The sequence below is a fragment of the Dinoponera quadriceps genome, unplaced genomic scaffold (genome assembly GCF_001313825.1).
Source record: "Dinoponera quadriceps isolate SergipeBrazil2010 unplaced genomic scaffold, ASM131382v1 scaffold2094, whole genome shotgun sequence".
Taxonomy (NCBI): domain Eukaryota; kingdom Metazoa; phylum Arthropoda; class Insecta; order Hymenoptera; family Formicidae; genus Dinoponera; species Dinoponera quadriceps.
In genome coordinates, this window is record NW_014557105.1 from 797706 (window position 1) to 817892 (window position 20187).

Sequence of the window (20187 nt, forward strand, 5' to 3'; positions counted from 1 at the left end):
ACTTCTAGTGCTACTATCTAGTGATTTCCAGGAACTTTTCGTCGCTTTTATTTCCACCGTGTTTTTTAAATTTTCGCCAACATCTTTACTTAAAATTGTAAAATTAATCCAGTTCAATTATCCGACACATCGATATACATTCGAATATATTCGCTCTCGTGTAACAAGCGAAATCAAAAGTTGATTTCAACCAATGAGAAGACTTATTTGTCCATCGTTTTATTCACTCTAATTCATAGCAACATTCAATAAAACTGCAATAAACCTATAGACAAGGGAATATAATGAAAACATAACTTGTGTCTTGTAATTACATCGTAATTACAAATAACTGCTTAAAGGACTTCGTAACATGACATGTTAGAAAACTCGTCCCCATTCGTGATATGTAAATCAGGGAATTTATTCGAGTACAATCTCTCACAAGGTTTTAACCACGTTTCTATTGAATCGTCAAGTTGTAAAGTCTTAAAAGTCACTTCGATGGATGGACAAGTGACAAGGATCGTCCCTTTCTTTATTGTAGCTCTCAGAAACTTCCATATATCTATCTGTACATCCTCAGGTAAGTAAAATTCGAACGGATTATTCAGGATAATAACGTCACTTTCCTCAATTACCTCTGGCACACCTTCTATTCTATTGTGAAAAACAGTTATACGATCGTCCATCTTATACTTGCGTGTAATATCATTCTGAAGATTGCAGAGTTCCTCGTTCATTTCAACGCCGATAATTCTCGGGGCATCTGTATAGACGTACGCCTGTGGAAAAGGAAGTTTCCAAGTGTTGGAAAAATTCCTAACGCAAAGCACGATTTTCTTCTAAATCACTAAATATAACCAATTTTTTTTTTCTTCTAAATCACTAAATATAATCAATTTTTCTTTCATGTAAAACACTTACTCCGTAGAGAACTGCACCCAATCTTGAACCCACATCAAGTATGGTTTTGTCCTTTAACTTCGGTAGACACGTTTTAAACATGTAACACAACGCTTTCCGTGATATGGAGTGTGATATATAAACTAAAGTTGAAAATATCGTTGAAACATGAAATATTGCATTTGCATAAATAGATGAATTAAGTATAATCAAAAGAAACTCCTTACTCACTTAACGGTTCTATGTTTCTAGACCCACAATCAAGACAGTAGTATCTTTGTAATTGCTCGTTATTCTCAAGCTCGATCAAATCGTCATCATCGTAAAGGAACAGGTCCATGTGAAACGTTATATTGGAGTCACAATCTGAATTCTGAAAAAAGAATGTATTACACATACTTGTAACTCGTAGCATTTAATTGATACAAGACATACCAATCCTGAGGAAGGTTTTATGATATTTTCAGATGGCAATATAGCATTGAATGGGACCTTCTGTTTAATATCAGAAACAATAGTATTTAACATAAATATCGGATAATCTGTGTCATTGTCTTTACCACAGTCATATATATCATCTCCTATTAACAATTATTCAAGTAAGAAGCAACTTTGCTTCAAAATCGTGAAATCGTTTCGACAACATATTATCATACCTGTGTGATCGTAAAATATAGGCGGTTCTATCTCCCATTCTTTTACAATGAAGGATAAAAACTTTTGTTGATCGTTTCTGTTTAACGATCGCATTAGTTCGATAAAATGTTCCTTCGCCTCGCATAAGTCGATCGACATTTTTGTCGTCTATTCTTTACTAACAAAATAATAATCTGACAAATTTATTTCAATACGTCAAAGGTGAATTTATAAATCACAGATGAGCCATATATACACAATAAGTTACATAAGGCTGAAAGTATGCCGAGAAATCACGTAGACTTCTTATTTTCTACTCAGACAGATCGATTCCAGAACTAAACGTACAGTGTCTCGCTTTCTTTCATTCTTCCTTCAATCCCTTCTCACATTTTCTCAAACAAATAAAAACTTCGCAGCGATTAACCTGAATTCAAACTTACGGCCGACATGACCGTAGAACAATTAAAGGAGAGAAAGGCGAGTCGACACGCTCGAATAAAGTCGGTTCTCACAGCCGTCGCCATGTTGCGATATCCACGTTACCGACCGATCACTTTTTCAATGAGAACGCGCAATCCGTCGCTAATTTTGCGCAATCGTTGCACCACGTCTAGAATCGCACAATTTCAATGCCCTCGGCGGCGGACAGTCTGACGTATCCCGACGGTACCCCTGGCGGATACAGCGAAATCTATACGTCAAAAGGTACGAGCGGCCGTATTTTGAAGGGGGTTTCCATTTTAACCTCTCGGTCGGACCTGGATTTGGCCGTGCGTAATTCAACATGTTGGCCCTTATTAATCGGATCTTGGACTGGTTCAAGTCCCTCTTCTGGAAGGAGGAGATGGAACTGACTCTCGTCGGCTTGCAGTACAGTGGAAAGACTACCTTCGTGAATGTCATAGCGGTACGTGACTCATAGATCTGTCAGCTTCTCCTCGCGCGAGTCATATGGGCGAAAACGCCGACGACACCGTTTTTGTTATCATCGACGGGGACGTAGAGATCGAGAGGAAATCTGACGTCTCATTGACGTATTGGTTAGAAGCCCGACCGATCTTCCGAAAATAACGCCGCATCCGCCGCTAATGTAAACCGCCTCCGCGTATACGCCCTTGTGTCAAATGGTTTAGCGCGCGATTGCCGACGTGTTATCACACTCCGTTTGTAATATCTGTTTGACTCTCGCCACATATTTCCGCCTTTGTTTCCGTTCTCTTCTCTTCTTCCTCACCTTTTTCTTCCCCCTTTTTTTTTTAACCCTCCTTCCTCTGTTCCCCCCTCCCAATGATTCCATTTTTCTGCTACGGTAATTTGATCTGTAAACAGTTGTTGTGACGAAAGTTGTATCAATTCACAAATAATTCACACACACATACACAATCTTGCAATTATTTACGTGGCACTTTGAAATCAAAAATAAATACACGTGGCACTTTGAAATCCAAAATAAATATACAGATTGGCAGATAAAAGTCACAAAACACGGAAGGAATTTTCCATAAAAAAAAAAATCATACCACTGTTAAAGCGAAAATAATTTCATATGTATAAGGTTGATATGCTGATGGAATTATATTTTCAAACTTACTTTACATGTAATATACATTTCTGCTTAGAAATTGCAGCTGTTGTGTCATTAGTGATAATGCTTGGCATAGTATTTAAATATGACTAATCTGTAAAGATAATTGTTATCTTTTGTGTACATTTAGTCTGGGCAATTTAGCGAAGACATGATACCAACGGTGGGCTTCAATATGCGTAAAATAACAAAGGGCAATGTCACTATAAAAGTATGGGACATTGGTGGGCAGCCGAGGTTTCGGTCGATGTGGGAAAGATATTGCAGAGGAGTGAACGCCATTGTGTACATGGTGGACGCGGCTGATTCCGAGAAGATTGAGGCCAGTCGCAATGAATTGCACAATTTACTGGACAAGCCGCAATTGTCGGGGATACCAGTGTTGGTTCTCGGCAATAAGAGGGATCTACCTCATTCGTTGGATGAAAACGGGCTCATAGAAAGAATGTGAGTTGCTTATTCAGCCGCGAGATACTCGCAGCAGCACGCATGCAAATATAAATTCCAACAATACGTGTTCCAGGAACCTGTCTGCGATTCAGGACCGTGAGATTTGTTGCTACAGTATTTCGTGTAAAGAAAAGGACAATATTGACATAACGTTACAGTGGCTCATAGCGCATTCTAAAAGTGGAGTTCGCTAATATCCTTAAAATATCCCATTTGTTAGTATCGGAGAGTGATACTGATGACAGTATTGGGATCAATCGTGGAAGGAGCCCATCGAGCAAACTTTGTTCAAAACTGAGTCATTATTGTAGAAAAACTACTTTAAACTTAAGCTTTAGCCGGTCTGAGTTGGAAAAGGTGCGAATGCCGCAGTAAAATTTAACAAAAAAAAAAAATGAAAAAAGAAGATACCATGCTTAATGCCAAGTATGCGCTCGTGTGAGTTATACTATTAAGGCACATCACATCCCGCGCGAGCACCGTTAGTCATAAGGAACAGTTTTTTATATTTTCGTTTATAGGTAAGTCCAAGAGTATATTCCAATACCCAAATAACAATTATATATATAATTAGCATCTCTGTATCTTTTTCTATGGTTGCTGCTATTGTAAAGCTGAAGTAATACCGATATAATCGCAGTTAATTATTGTGATATATTGATAGTCTAGATGTCGATATTCTTATTTCTTCTCTTGTACTCTCGAAGGATACCAAGCGTTTAATGTGTAAATTAGAGAAAAAAAATGGTAGCTATTACGAATTACACGCGCAAAGATATCATTATTGATTACTATGATATATAGTACACCTTCTCGAGGAACTTTAATAACAAATAAAAACGACATATTGCAAACATCGGATCATATTAAGTGTATCCAATGTTAAATTGCACGTCTAGATCTTCGTACTGTTGAGCCAGTTACCATTCCTTCGTTTCCTCCGACTTTGAGAAAGCAACAATCCCGCACTGTTTATATGCGTTTGTACGAATCTGTGTTTCACAGGTTTTGGGATTAAAGCATTAGGAAGTGTGAAAGGCAACTCAGAAGGTACATATGGGAAAATCCTCGCGAAAAGTAAAAGCTCCGTATATTGCATGTGATCGTCTATAAAATAATGCATTGCAACAGAATCGATAAATCCAACTTTTTTTTTTTAGTTCCGGAGAGACGCCAGGAAGTTTATGTGAAAACGCATGCTCGCACACCTTTCACTGTTTTCTCCTATGAATCAATTTCTCCTTTTTATTCATATCTATCGATATATAAAGTTTTCATAGAGTACACCTAGATTTCCCTCGGTCATTTTTCTTCGCGGTTTGCGGCTCCAGCTGTTTTACAACGACCCGAGAGCCGCAACTTTGTCTCGAAGAAATGAAATTGACCGGCTGTGTGTTCATCTTCTTTTCTATAAAATTACATATTATCCTGTGGTCGAGACGCTTCTCCCTTTTCTTTTTCTCTCATTTTTCTGCCGATATAATAAACGGGGAAGGGAGGGGGCTTCAAATTGCTGAACTGAAGTTTCGCTACGTTATACTTCGCTCCATATGAAGTACAGTATTTCTTTCTAGCGGTGTTCGTTACAGCCAACTTTTGCTATATTTATTAACTACACTCATGACTCACTCTTAATAAAGTGGCCACAATAATATATTAAATCTTCTGCAAAAGATCAGTTACACATTACAGCAGAAAAGATCATGTTTCCCTCGCGAGCTCGCCACACAACGATTTACGGATACATGTACATTGTAAAGGTAGAAACAATTCTATCTTGTTTCCCGTTTTCCTTTTTTTTTTTCCTCTTCATAATGCATACGTTATAATACAGAGTCATGGATGGAATGATTCCTTTCCACCTTTCTGGGACAGAAAACATATGCATACGCGCACGTAAACGTCGCGATACATGCGCGCAATCAAAGTTCAAAGATCAAGTATCGTGGTAAGAGTACACGTGTTGGATAATTTCATATACGAGACGTTGCAGAGAATATAGATAGTATATATATGTGTGTGTGTGTGTAAAAAAAAAAGAAAGAGAAATACAAAAAAGGTGTAAAAATATAGTAGAGCGATATTCTTCGTGGAATTGGAGAACAAGCTTGTGATTGTCCGTCGAATTCAGCGTAGGAGATCGCTCTATTATAATTTTCCTCGGAGTCCCCGCATACAGAACACCACGGCCGCGGTCGTAAAATATTTTAACGACAGACCCTCCCCCCCCCCCCNCCCCCCCCCCCCTTATCATCGGTCTGCACACGGCGATCTTTCTACGCTAAGAATGTCGAAGATTAGTAGTAGTCTTTAAGTTACAAGCGATCGGAGGTCTCATTAAGATCCGTGTGAGCGCAACTAAACGGTATTACACAGCTTTATTTCTCGGTTAATTTCTCTCTCTCTCTCTCTCTCTTTTTTTCTTTCTTTCTTTCTTTCGTTCTAGTGGACTTGGCGCTGCGGCGGAACTTGAATTTGCTGTTTAATCGTTACGATATTCAACGTTGAGAGATGTTGCGAGACGTTATGTTAAATAATGGCCGCTCGTGTGTAATTTCTGCTAAGAAAAAGCTGATTGTTACAAAGCCTCTCTATCTTTCAAATACCTCCCAGTGGCGATGGCACATTCTGTATTCAATACATCCTGCCTTTATATCGATTACAACGTTTTCAAGTTAACTCATTAAAGCCCGATGGTGACTTCAGTTATCGCGTTTACTTTCCCTCACTCGTCGCTGTCGCGTGCAGACGCGTGTGTGGATTCAGACTCTCGAATGAAATCATTGGAAATATTTTCGGCTCTCGGAGCTGGGATTTATTGCTGCGGACCGTTCGGTCGATCGAGACGCGCCGACGTCGCTCGGAAATCGCGCGGGCTTTAATGAGTTAATCTCTGAAATTTTTTTGAACATTTATCATAGCTTTCTGCTTAATTACTGTATGTTACATGTTTTAATGTCCATACAATACGTACATACGCATCTATATGCATATATGTATATACGCACTTTTCATAAGCTATATATCTACATATATATGCATACATGCCATTTATTTACATAAATTCAGAAAGAAGATACTATATACGCTTCTTCTCCCTCCCTCTTCCTTCTGAAAAAAGACGGTGGAACTTTTTTTTTTCTTCACTTCAATTATACATGTATCGAGTAATACTTTACAATTACAAGTCTATGTCATACTTGCATGAAAAGATACAATTTTCCTTTGTTCTTGGGTTTTTTTTCTTACTCGATCTCGTACGTCACAACGTTATCGTTAACTATATCGCAAAATTTAATTCAATTTTGATCCTTTTTTAATTTTTTTAATTTCTATTCGTCCTACGCGTCGTGTGTCCGCACTTCGTATACACTTACACGAAGACATTGCCACATAATAAGCGATAATAAGTCGATGATAAATTCCCTATTAATACAATATCTCTTTTATTGCGCGTAATGTTCTTCCGAACAAAACGGTCGAGAGAAATAATATTAATTTATAAATTATTACTCAAGATGTCCCGCAATTGGCAAGAAGCGATTGCGCGGTATTATTTCTTCCTCTATCGAACCTTTAGCCTCCTAATTCCTTAACAAAGATCACAAGGAAGATTCATGTTGTTATCTTGAGAGAGAAAGATATATATATATATATATATANTACCTATTAAAAAAGGGATGAAAGAATCATCAACAAATTTTTCAAGAAATTACACAACGTGCTCGCTCTTTGTCGATCCCGGGACACCCTCTACACTCGATCTTATATTAATCATTGCACAGAATAATCTTCCTATTTTATACAAGGTGTGACATGACTTTATATTTAAAATTGGATTTAACAATAGCACATTATAAGTATTTCTACTTGACTAGTTTTATGCATCACTAGACTTCACTCAAGATTCTTTATATAAGAAAACTCGCAAAGCATCCGTGCTTAGATCGATCTTTTTCATATTATGTGCATAAGAAATGTTTAAATGTCTGCCACGATTATGTCTCATGCGACATGTTTTTTTTTCTCTCTGTTTCGTACATCACTATGGTATTCTATCATCTTGAAATATATGTGTATATATATCTATATATATACTATATTTATGCTGCATAATTGAATAAAGGAACCTGTGTTTGGTACATCGTTTGGTACAAACATTACTCGAAAGTTCCTATTTAAAATGTTCTTCTTTTGCTTCACACACGCGTACATTCCTTCGATCTTCGCCCACGCACATACGCTCATACACAGGGTTCCTCAGATCATTTCCGTACTCTCTTTTATCTACAGATTCCTCCAGCAAATTTGAGATGTTCTTTCTTCCTAGGGGGAAATTTCACAACTTTCTAACATTCTATTCTATAAGTACGTCTAATGTTCAAATGTAAACACGGTATTGAAAAATAAATACACGAAATAAATTAAAATATAAATTAAAAAAAAAGATTTTCTACTTGAGGAGTAAAGGCTCGCTACTTCCATACTTTGGCAATTCCAACTGATACCTGACGATCCCTGGATTTCTACTTAAAACTAAAAAAAAAAAAAAAAAAAAAAAAAAAAAAAAAAAAAAAAAAAAAAAANAAAAAAAATTACTCGATACCTGACATCACATTCAAATTACTCCAAGGATCCATAGATGAAAGAGATCGCACGTAGAACCTGAGATCCTATATGTATACATACATACATGCATACATGTATATATATGCGAACAAAATTGCATTTTGTTAACGGGCTATTAAGGGGACTAGTACATTTGGCCCGAATTTGATAATTATACTAGAACTGTCACTCCTTCATTAAGGTCGTATTTCTCCTGCGACGCTAAATAATATCTATTGTCCATATGCTTCTTTATGTTATCCACAAAACTCGTTAAATTACTTTTACGTGATTTATGCTCATCACCAAGATAACAATTCTGAATCACTAATAATTTAAAGCACGCTTATAAATGGGGTGAGTACGATTTTAATGAAATCATATTTGCCAAGTACTCTCATTCTTCTTGAGATATAAAATATTCATATTATTTTAACAAATAAAATACGTTTCAGTGTACAACAGTAAATATTGAAACAATAATTGCATTGTGATAACAGTGTTGCTGTATTGGCTCGCTAAACGAGAATCGTAAATCTCACGAAACTCGCCTAGCAAATCCGACACAGATGAAAAAATAAATATTACGGGTGTATCCGACATTTCCATGCAAAAAACGATTTTATCAAATTTCGTAAAAGCATCGAGCTCTGGTAACATACACATAATGTATCCAAATTATATAAACTCAACACAGATGTAAAAAAAAAAAAATCAAAATATATAAATAATACAATATAGTACATAAAATCTAGATATACTGGATGGACATGTTTATGCTGTGACATAAACTTGGTAAACGGAGGAACAGTGAATATATAAAAGCAGCAATCTTTCACAAACGATCGTTTCAAATGAGACCGGACGATCAAACCTGTTGTACTGTTTGTACACTGAAAGCAACGTTACGTACGCTTTTGTGTAATTTATTGAAATTTGTTGAGCGTCTCATGTCCCGGACGTGATCGGAAAGGCGTTGCTCTTCCCCGAAGAATTCGCTCAAGAGAAATTTCAGCAGTTAATTAAAGCGGCATTACTCGAATACGCACTCACAGACAGCTACATTCTCGCGCATTAAACGAACAGTTACTAGCTCTCTGCTTTCTCGTAGGTACACAGATATGCACTCTCTCGTTGAAAATTTCCGCGTATCCGACGGCGTGTATTGATTGAATAGAAAGATTGCGTGTTTTCGCTGCCCCAAAATGATATCACATACTCTCAGTTGGTTGAGCAGTAAAGCCTTCTCCCTCGTTCCTAACACAAACTGAGACTATTTGTCATTCTGAACACCAAATCTCACGATTCTCTGCTAACGACCGTCGCATCCGGTATGGGCCAATAACGGCGGCATCTATAATATCAGAAACATTCAAAAATCACGTTCGTTAAAACGGTGTGAAGAAGCGGTTCCGTTTACGGATTGTGTGTCGGGTCTTAAAAGCGTGACTTGGGGTCAAGAATCACATACGTATTTTTACGTGGCCGTACCTAGCGTTATTCTCTGCTATATGAGGTGGCAATGATGTAGGCGGCGGTGGCGGTTGACGTGCGGATCTTGGTGGTCCACTACTGTTAGAATCACTCTCACTGCTCTCCTCGGACTTTTTACCTGGCTCCCGTAGAAGATGCGAGGGTACACCTCGGGGAGAGAGCCTCGGCAATACTTCGGATTGCGGTCTCGTTCTGTGTTGCGGTCTTTGGAACTGCAGATTGAGCTGACTAGCGTCTGTCACATACTTTTCACTTTGTCTTCGGCGGCGCAAAGCGGGCGTACATCCGGTTAAATTTTCATCTTCCGCAGAACTGGCTGAAGTTAAAGGTGACATGATTGGTCTAGCGTCAGATAATGGCATGCGACGGTAATGTGCTGGCGCTTCCACGTGTACTGTCAATGGTTTACCTCTGACAGCTAAAATTTGCGAGCGTTAGTATGACGAGGAAATAATATAACAAATTAATTTCACACATAATAATATTCTCTTATTTTCAAAGTGTGGACTGTAAATTTCGAAACTGACTTCCCACTTTTCTCTCGATAGATATGTCGTACAACAATGTTTGAATCTCCCTCTGAATCTTTTGAAAATTCGTGCATATTTTTATTGTTACATAGTAGCGTGCTCTGGATCGTTACAAACTATCTTGTACAATATGATGAAACGTTAATCTCTTGTTTTAAGAAATTGTTATAACGTGAGAATTTGAAGAAAAACTCACACTTCAATGACGTAAAACAAAATTTTGGAAGCATCGCGAAAAGAAATATCGAAAAACTGATTTTCCGCTTCAATGATCTCAGGTGAGGTTATGTCTTACATATTGATAAGTTTTTCTGACTAGTAAAGTTACTAAATAATTCACAAAAAACTCTCCTCTAAAGATAACAATGTAACGTGTGTAAATAAAGCTTTCAAAATTATCGAACGTCTATCGAGTGAATATCTACATTAGTAATACTTTTATAAGTTAAAGCATAAGCTTATTAATATGTCTTCACTGAAAGTCGCTCATTATATATGTAAGACTATACAAGAACAATATATATATATATAAATTTCTATCACAATCCATGTGTCACAGAGGCAATTACGTATAGTTATAAGTATCTATAGGGTGATATATCGACATCATCTAAGATAATTTACTATATCATATTAGTTTTACTAACTAGTATCTTTTTCCTTAGTTGCAGCCGCGGGCGCCGGCAATTTTTCTATTTCGCTCCCAGTTCCCGCCTTGATATTCGGAGTGTTAGTTTCGGGCGTCGACTCGGATAACGAGCATCTTGGGCTCTTCACGGGAATCGGTATTTTACTATGAGCGATGTATGTCCTACAAGATGTTTCCTTCTCCTTATTGTCCTTATTATCACGATGTGGTACTACGTTTTGTACAGTGGTCGAGGCAGTAGTGATGCTACTCTCCTTTTGCAAAGCAACGTTTGCAGTTGGCCGATTCTCGGTAGCGTCGTAATATATCGATGGCTCCTCCGGTCCCGGATTGGGACTAGCCGGACTACCTGCCGTACCGTTCGCTAACTTCTCTACAAATTCGAGTAGCGTAAGTTGACAAGCGCGAAACGATCGCGACTGCAACGCGCAACTGATTCGTCGATCGACGATACGCCTTTAGCGCGTAACGAACAAGAGAAAGCGACTGGATCACACGTACTTTGCAGTGGTTCCCTATCGGCACTGGTCTGTACAATCGTAGCACCACCAGTCGCATCTACCACTCTGATCTCCAGTCTTCCCGCTACTGCCTCTTCCTCCTCCTCACCTCTCGGTGTGTTAAACTTCGCGTCGGGAAGGAAGACGTCCGCCGGTAAGCTGGACCTTCTCACCGGCGGAGTTTGCCTCGGTTCGTCGTAACGGGTCGCGACGTTCCTCATTACGTCAACCTCGTACAGTAAATCGTCGAATGCCGCTTGCTGAACCTGCCGTAGGTCGGTATTACGATATAACACGACACGTAAACGAGTCTCGTCGGAAACGAGTGATTCGTATTATGTCGAAACACACGATACGAACCAACGGAGCCTCCAGATGAGGTCGCACGTGCGGCGCCAACGCTGGAACGCTCCAGGCGCGTGGAAGTGCTCCTTGCAGCTCCGGATACTTTTCAATGCCCGCGATGTTCAAGCATCTATGCGGCGCCGTCGGCCTCGGGGAGTCTTCGCTTATTCGGGACAATGCCGTCGTGTGGATTACAGACTGTTGTTGTTGATGATGATGCGGTGGTGGTGGTTGTTGTTGATTTGACGTATTCGAGGAACTCAGCTGAGTGGGTTTCGCATCCGCGTTCGCAGCCACCGGAGTGGTCGTGGCCTCGTTGGCGGCTGCGGCCTGCGGTATGCAAACCTGTTTGAATTTCATGTCGCTCGTCGGCGTTTCCGTGCGACTAGACACGCCGAGAGTTTGCGCGGACCGATCTTCATCTCGTTAATAACAAACGAGGCGTTTACCTGCGCCGGCACGGACGGGACGTTGATCCCTTTGTGCTCAGGACTCTGCAGATTTTCGCCCTTCCACTCGTTGTCAGTCTCCTCGGAGTCATCGAACTGCGACTTCCACTGCGAGGCCAGGGTCAAGCCACCACCGCCTTTCGTCACTTGCTGCAGTGCGGACACGTTGTCATCATCTATTTGCGCAAATTGCGTAATCGAACAATCGCGTACCGCCGAACGCCCGCCTCTTACTTGTTGCCGGCTATCCGCTCTTCTCCTCGGCTCTCTCCGGAGAGGTTCCCGTTGCTCGGTCACCTGAGAGAACGAGAAACACGCCGAGGTGTACGTGAGATTCAACCGAACCGTCGGGGCCTGCCAATCTACTAAGGCTGCGTTCCAAAATCTTGCTTGAATAGAATTAGCATTAATTAACCAATCATGATAAGAAATCTTTGCTTTTTTTTTTCTCCTGGAGATCGATTGTGTATCTCAAAACGTATACATAGTGAGAATGATAAAAATCTATCTATAATTTCACTAATCGATACTTGAGCAAATTCACTCACTTTTCATATCTATAATTTCACTAATCGATACTTGAGCAAATTCACTCACTTTTCATATTACTTTCTCCAAATTTCGAGATACACAATCGACTCTCTGATCGGTCAATTGAATGCCACTCTACAAGTAGGATATTGGAGCGCAGCCCTGGCAGATCCATCCGCGTTACATCGCGCGAGAATCGCAGCTACTAACTGGACTTTGGTTGCCGACGTATTTCGTATTGGTTACGTCGTAAGAGCAATAAGAAGCGTCCACTTCCGTCTGTATGCGAGGGCTTGGCAATTCACCAGACGTTCCCTCGGGCGTAGCTGCAACACGCAAACGGGCAAATGTAGCGCCACTTGCTGACTTCCTGAGTGGTGCCGCTGCATTTGCCACCATTTTAAGGCGAGGAACTTCGGATGCCGAACGGGCGGAAGCCATCAACGCGTCCCCTTCGTTATCTACCTGCTTTTCTACCGGCGCAGGAACTTGAGATTCTACCGCCATCGAGACGGCGCGTCGTTTTTTCGGAGATCCTGCGAACACGCGACCGTTACTCTGCTGCATCGCGTGTACGACGAAGAAGGAGAAAAAGATGGGCGTGACATTGGCGAACTAACCTTGGGCTGGCGGAGGCGGCACAGCCTGCTGTGCGACCTGCTGATGCGTGTTATCGGTTGTTGGTATCGTGGCGTTGCAATTTTTGTCCCTACCGTGATTGCTGATAGCCGCTGTGAACAATGGCACCGGCGACCCCTCTATTGGACGTTGTCTATTTCTTCTATATATACTTTCATAATCCAGCTGGGCCTGTCGAATAACCAGCAAGCGTCAGCATGAATGATACATGTACATCGCGAAAGTTGGGCGTTAGAATCTCGATATCTCGCGAATTCTCTTCCTTACATCCAACTCCTTCCTGTTGTCCGGCTCTACGTTCTCTTGATTGTTGGTGTCCACATTTGGCATAGTTGCTGAAGGCTGATTGATAGTAGTAGCTGTGGTAAGCGCCGGTGGCACAGCTACTGTAGGTAATGATCTAGTAGTTGATAAACCTTCATTAGCTATTAACGGCCTCTCCCAATCGTAGGGATCGTTCGCCTTTACACCTCTACGTTTCATACATCGTTCAAACAGACCGGCCAACATACCGTAATCCGGCTTATCTGCATACTCCAAACTCTGTAAAGATTTACGGACACATTTTAGTATTGCAAAATTCTAGACGAGTTCTCGGGTGTTCCCGTGTTCAATCAAGTGTGTACCTGGATATGCTCTAAAAAGACACGTAGATCAGATGGAAGGTGTTTCAGAAGTAATCGATGATCGTATTTCTCCTTCATGAGACCCACCTACACAGAGAAACATTACAGATACTTCAGGGATTGTCCCGCGACGTTCGGCGCGAGCACGTCGATGCAATTCGCGCGCGGACTTACTTGTTCCTTATCTTTTATCTTTCGCCATGGCAGTTGTCCATTAACGAATTCTACTAGCATATAAAATAACGACCACAAGTCGTCGTGCCGACCCATTTCCTTATTTTTGTGTGCATTGACTGATGCATATCGGACGGTTCCTCTAAATCCCGCGGCAGCACGGGGCGGTCGAACTTCTCCCGTACCGGTCGTGAATTGTCGTGCTAGACCGAAATCTAACATGTATACTAATCTGGCGTTGTACGGGTGCCGACCAATCGAAAAGTTTGACTGTGAACAGAATACAGAAGCACTCCCTCAGATTACGGCAAGTCACGCCTTGACAAAGACCATGCTGACACGACATTGCTGTTACATGACTAATCACATCACCGAGTATGAATATGTGACTCGGAGAAAGCGCAGATCATCTGATACACTTTGCGTGAGAAAGCAAATCTCGCAGCATAGCCTATATATATATATATATATATATATATATATATAGTTATATTACTTGTAAAATTAAAAAACGGCATATCTGCACGGTCAAGTTACCTCAAGACGTCCCAATACATTTCTAATTGCAAATTAACGATAGGTTGCAATACGTGGAATAGATATAACAATTTTACATATTTTAAAGTATCTTGGCTCAGCTATCGGATGACACACTGTTTATTACGTTCATGCAGATATGCACAAATATACTTACAGGTTTAATGTCCCTATGCAGAAAGCCCACTTGATGAATACTTTCTATAGCTTTTAATATTTGGAGACCAAGGCGCAGCGTAGTGGAGAGCGAGAAAGCACCCCTCGGTTGGGCTCTACGCAATTCAGCTAGATTCTTCCCTTGTAATTGCATTACGACATAGTTAAACCGATCATTACGCCCACAGCCGATAAAGCGGCAAACATGGTCTTTACCTGAAACAGTCGCTGCGATTAAGTGATCGTCTAAGAGACTACTGATAAGCGAATATCTACTTTGATTCAGCGGACACACACAGACACACAGATATCGGAAAGAGAGATTTTATCAACGTTGATCTACATTGTACTAACCCTGTAATTTTTTTAATACAGCTACTTCCATTTTTAGGACCTGCTTGGGCTGCCGTGCGGACTCCACTTTTAGCGCGACCTGCTCCTTCGTCATTAGATCGAGACCCTCGTAAATTTCGCCGAATCCACCGCCACCAATTTTCCTCACCTGTGCATATGTACGACACAATTGAGAGCTGCGGCTCACACGACAACCATCACCGCCACCTCCGTGAAAAATCTCCGGATACAAGCGACTTACGACTTTCCAGCGTTCCTTGACCACATGGCCGGGCTGTAATAGATCCTCGCTCGTCATAGTTATGTTATTATTTTGATCCGTGCTTTCGTCGCCTACATTCCTCAACACCAAACCCTCGGAGTGATTCGCAGGCCTGGAAAATGCAAGTGACACCTCATAAATATATGCGCGTGCAATGCGGACCGCCCGTCCGCACGCGACGTTCGACGTTCTACGTCGCCGACGGCCGTTCTGAGGATAGTTGTCAATGCAAAACACGTCTCCCCCCCAAAATGCGACACACGCACGAACACACGCACGAGGTTTTTAACCTAAAGCGGTGCACTCGACAAAATTAGTCAATACGCGCCCTGTGCTAGGCAGCCATGATTGCGTGCGAGCGAAAGGTGTTGCTGGTGCGGCGAACGTATCTCGCTGCTTGTCCCGAGCGATCCTCCATATCAGCAATCTTTCGGTCGCTCGCGATCGAACCCTCGTGTCGCAGCCTCGGAGGAGGAGAGAGAGATCGTTACGCAGCCGATGACTCGCGCGCGACTGCTGCTACCGACGGACGTCACACGATCATCATCGCCGATCGGAACGTTCGATCCTCATCGCGGTACCGTTCACGACTCGACGGCGCCGCCGACGACGACGACGAGGGGCGAGCATCTCGCGCGCGCACGGCCGACTCGATCGACGTGAAGCCCGACGAAAGCGACCTTATACACACACACTCCCTGCGTGCGGCGGCTCGTAATATCCGCGCGTTGCGGACGACGTCGTCGACGCGTCGCACGCGTCCCCACGTCCCGCGAGAAGAGAGAGATAGCTCTCGCGTGCGTCCACGCCCGCCCCGATCCAAATATGCGGTGGTACTTTTATTTTTACTAACAATGTCGTCTGCTAGCTGGTGCTAACGGCGGCGGGCTACACACCGCGCGACGTACTCTCGGCGGACTCTCCCCTCGCACAACGCGCACACTTCGCTCTCTCTCTCTTTTTCTTTCTTTCTTTTCTTTCTCTCTCTCTCTCTATCTCTCTCTTCACATCTCCCTCGCCATCATTCTCCTCTGGCACCGCCGTGTCGTTCGCGCGGCGCTCCCGGAGATCGCCGTAGCCCGGATCACTCTCTCGTCGCGACCAGGTGGTGTCCGCGGCTGCCGTAAAAGTTCCCGTCAAATGCCAGTGGGACGGCCATTTTTCGATCTCTCGCTGCCCGTACGCGAGTCGCAGTGCACGAAATCACCGTTAGATAGCGCGTCGGCCGGCGCGATCGATGCATCTCACTCCCTCTCTCTCACTGCCGTTACGCTCGGTCGCTCTCTCTCTTTCTCTCACTCCCTCTCCCTCCGTCTTGCGGCTCTCGCGCCCGCGCCAACGTCCTCTTTTGCGTTTATTATTGGTTATTATCTCGTAGATCTTGCGTTCTTTTATCGTATCGCGCGGGCGTACGCACGTCAAAGTTCCGCATAACGGGTAGGCGCAGGAGACAGGTGAAGTGCACACGATACCCTCCCGTCGATGTCGTGGATAAGAGAGAGAGAAAGAGAGAGGATCGTTTCGAAGATCGGTCTACCGTGCGACGGTCGGTTCTTCTTTTGTCCGTTCGCATTACGCATACGTTCGCGCTCCTCGCTTCGCCGGCGGTCACACGCGGACGATGCTATTTACTTTCATATAGGTTTACCGTGCTGCGTTTTCAATGAATTATTGATCGCGTTGACATTAATTGCTCAGCGCGTCACACGAGCGTGGATCGCGGAGTCTATCGACGCTCGTCTATGTACAGGGGTACGTCAGGGAAGCTTGGTAGCGCTTATTAACGCACGTTTGGGCGGTTTCAAGCGCAGACATCGTGACACAGTGTCTTCGTACTGTAATCTTATACGCTGAAAAATGAAGAATTTTCCGTGATGAGATAAAAAGTTCGGCGGAAGCGCCTGACGATAATGCTCCACACTGTGACACTCGAATCTGTGACCTCTGTTTTGTTTATAAGAAAACTCGTCACTTTCCGCCGCTAATAAATGAAACGTACTTCGTAATATTTCTTAGAAGAATAGTTTAATTTGTTCCATCGTGGTGAAAAGAAGCGTGGTTAATTCGGAATAAGAAACGATCCGAAATCAAAGGTCAATTACTTCACGCACAGTGCTTCCCGCGACGATTCACACATGCGCGCGAATTTTCAATTTCAATTACGATTCCCGATCATATGGAAAAAAGGAGAAATTATATTCTATGGTTCAATGTCTCGGCGATATCCTTGTTCCGATATCCTTCGACTATATTAAGGTGCAAAGCGCTTATAAAATTTTGACCGCTCGCGAGAGCGACTCCCTTCGCTAGAGGGCATAATTTAAGTTTAAACGCCTATTTATAAACGACCCCACTCAGCATATAATACATCCGAGCAGCATCTTCCTCCGCGCCAGAGAACTTTTCCAACTTCTTTTCATTCTTCTTACTGGTTACTCGATTCGGGGACCGAGAGATCCAACGTCGCCGGGCATTTCTGCGTGTAAATAATAATAGCCTAGAACGCGGAATATTTCTACCATCGCGCGGTGAATCTAAACGGGGGAACGCTAAAACGCGTTGGTTATTATCGTCCTCCACTCTGCTCTCCACGGATTACGTATCGGGAGATAGTTGGAATATTTCCGCTTTGCAAATCGCACGCGAATATCGCAGATCGGACGATCGCTTGATTTATCGAATGGCGATATGTATAAGCGCGATTCGAGAAAAAAAAAGTACACGACGCCCGACGAGATGCAACGTATTTAGAGTGGCTTTAATAATAGGATATACAGCCACGGACGCACATGAATAAATTATGCATAGAGAGCCCAGAGCACTTAAAATAGACAGTTCGTAATTATATCGTCGTATATAGCCAGATGTTGAAAGTTTTGCATTGCGCTTTGACGAACGATGGTTAATTCATTTGAGCATCTCGCCGTCGTAAATTGAATAACACGACGTGATTTCGCTGACGAGACTTCCGATGAAAATTTTCAAATCTTTCCAAGTCCGGAATAAAGATCGGGAAAAAATAGCGGAGAAAAAAGTCAAGCTTTTCGTCGACAACACTCGATATTCGGGAGGAAAAATTCTCATCGGATCCTCTCGTGTTTCTTTCATCGCGCCAGACGCAAGCAAGCGAGTTATGAGTTGACACCGACGCGCGCGCACACACACACACACACACACACACACACACACACACACACGGTGCAAACACAGTGGTGCTTGTTAAAAATACACGTTGTCTTTTCTATTTATACGGAAAGTATTAAGTCCGGGGCAGATTTTAGTTGCGACTCCGCGTAATTCTGTTCCCGAGAGATTCTGCTCTCAAACGCGTCCAATCCGCCGCGCTCCTCTCGACAAAGATTCGATGCGCTCTCTCTTGAAATATACATTTCGGCAACGACACGCTCGCACGACTACACGCATGCATGCAACGTTTCCCTGCAACGATTATAGATAAAATGCATACGATCTCTCGCGGCAGCCAACGTCCCTAAAACCACCATCCAACCGCGGAATGTATCGATAAAATCTCGCATCGGTCTCAGGTCGAAATTATTCACGGGGGGTACAAAGTTAAATTGCGAATCAATCAAATTTAATCAGAGATCACCCTTGCAAAAAAAGGCGACCACTGGCTGTGATAAATTGGCCAGTATCCAAATTACTGTTATAAATTACCTGTACGAATAATAAGACTACTGGGCAACAGTAATTTATTACCGGCCAATTTATCACAGCCAGTAATACTTTCCTCTTTTCCCATAAGGGCAATCAGAAATTAATCAATTTAATCGGACGAAATCTGAAAGAGAGCGGGAGATTGATGACGCTCGATAACAGAGTGGCAGTTAAATCGATCGAAACGAGACGGCCTCACGAGATGTGAGAAAATGCGTGCATGCGTGCGTGCGTTCGCGCACGCGTGCGTGTGTGTGTGTGTTGTACGTACCATTTCATGATTTTGAAGAAAACGGAATGCGAAGTAGATCGAAACGAGAACGAACGGCCTGCTTCGTGGACGTGGAGCGCGACTTGTGTACGCGTCGGCCGGGGGCATAAACGAGAGTAAAAGAGCGACCGCGAGGGGCTCGCGAAGCCACGAGGGGTCAATCAGCCGGGGTTTTTCGCGCGGTTTCGGTGCGTGCACCACGACGAGTCGCCCGCCGTCTTTTGACTCGCGCGTTAATGAGTGCCAGTGCAAAAGTCACCTCGGTTCCCGACGACGACCGAGCCGAATCATAGCGCTTCACTGGCGTACCGAGCCGACACGCCGACTCGGCAAGTTTTCGCGACCGAAGATCCGTCCATCGCCCCCTTCGACCCTTGCCTTCACGCCACTGCCTTCTTCCCTCTTCCTCATCTCCCTCCGTCTCCGGCGACCCCCTCTCGGAATCGGCGCTTTCTTCGGGGCCGCTTTTATACTCGAAATATACTCGTCATATTGCAACCGCGGGCGAATCCCTGCGACTCACCGCCGGACGGCCTCCTTTGTTTTTCCTTTTTGCAGTGACGCACGGAGATCGCCGGCGCGCACGAGTCCGATGAATTTGCACGCTCGCCTTTCTCCATCCTCCGTCTTGACATCCGTTTTTCGTCGTCTCTGTCAAAAATCGCACGAGATCTCAGAATCTTGTGTATTTATCTTAAGCGTTAAAAGTACTCGAGATATAATTCGAAGTAAAAAATTCAAGCAATTCTTATCGTATAGTTACATTTTCCTGCAATGCGGATGTGCCTGTATCAGATGGTCGAAGCAATCGGCAACGTCAACGCT

At 42.9% G+C, this 20187-nt stretch overlaps 3 protein-coding genes across 9 annotated transcripts; 1 reads left to right on the forward strand and 2 right to left on the reverse strand.

Annotated features, from left to right (window-relative positions):
* Nucleotides 1-196: 196 nt before the first annotated feature.
* On the reverse strand, nucleotides 197-2028 carry LOC106748670. Of its 2 annotated transcripts, XM_014627425.1 has the most exons (6): nucleotides 1870-2028; nucleotides 1542-1699; nucleotides 1321-1466; nucleotides 1117-1258; nucleotides 907-1028; nucleotides 197-764 (listed from the first exon to the last, which is right to left on the reverse strand). In XM_014627425.1, exons 2-6 carry the CDS (start codon nucleotides 1678-1680, stop codon nucleotides 336-338), a joined length of 978 nt encoding a protein of 325 aa, XP_014482911.1. In that variant the 5' UTR covers nucleotides 1681-1699; nucleotides 1870-2028; the 3' UTR covers nucleotides 197-335. The 2 variants fall into 2 exon arrangements, with proteins under 2 accessions (XP_014482911.1, XP_014482910.1); XM_014627424.1 differs by having other exon boundaries at nucleotides 198-764; nucleotides 1542-2025.
* A 119-nt stretch (nucleotides 2029-2147) lies between these two features.
* Nucleotides 2148-5598, forward strand: LOC106748672 (ADP-ribosylation factor-like protein 8B-A). The gene is made up of 3 exons (XM_014627428.1): nucleotides 2148-2431; nucleotides 3240-3556; nucleotides 3633-5598. The coding sequence occupies exons 1-3, from the start codon at nucleotides 2309-2311 to the stop codon at nucleotides 3751-3753; spliced, it is 561 nt and encodes a 186-aa protein (XP_014482914.1). The 5' UTR covers nucleotides 2148-2308; the 3' UTR covers nucleotides 3754-5598.
* A 2512-nt stretch (nucleotides 5599-8110) lies between these two features.
* Nucleotides 8111-19608, reverse strand: LOC106748669. Of its 6 annotated transcripts, none has more exons than XM_014627417.1 (15): nucleotides 19363-19608; nucleotides 15393-15525; nucleotides 15152-15299; nucleotides 14799-15013; nucleotides 14105-14374; nucleotides 13931-14017; nucleotides 13572-13847; nucleotides 13286-13475; nucleotides 12876-13201; nucleotides 12135-12431; nucleotides 11701-12015; nucleotides 11342-11606; nucleotides 10839-11213; nucleotides 9659-10079; nucleotides 8111-9521 (listed from the first exon to the last, which is right to left on the reverse strand). In XM_014627417.1, exons 1-15 carry the CDS (start codon nucleotides 19368-19370, stop codon nucleotides 9467-9469), a joined length of 3381 nt encoding a protein of 1126 aa, XP_014482903.1. In that variant the 5' UTR covers nucleotides 19371-19608; the 3' UTR covers nucleotides 8111-9466. The 6 variants fall into 6 exon arrangements, with proteins under 6 accessions (XP_014482903.1, XP_014482905.1, XP_014482909.1 ...); XM_014627419.1 differs by lacking the exon at nucleotides 19363-19608 and adding an exon at nucleotides 16267-16637; XM_014627423.1 differs by lacking the exon at nucleotides 19363-19608 and adding an exon at nucleotides 16105-16234.
* Nucleotides 19609-20187: the final 579 nt, after the last annotated feature.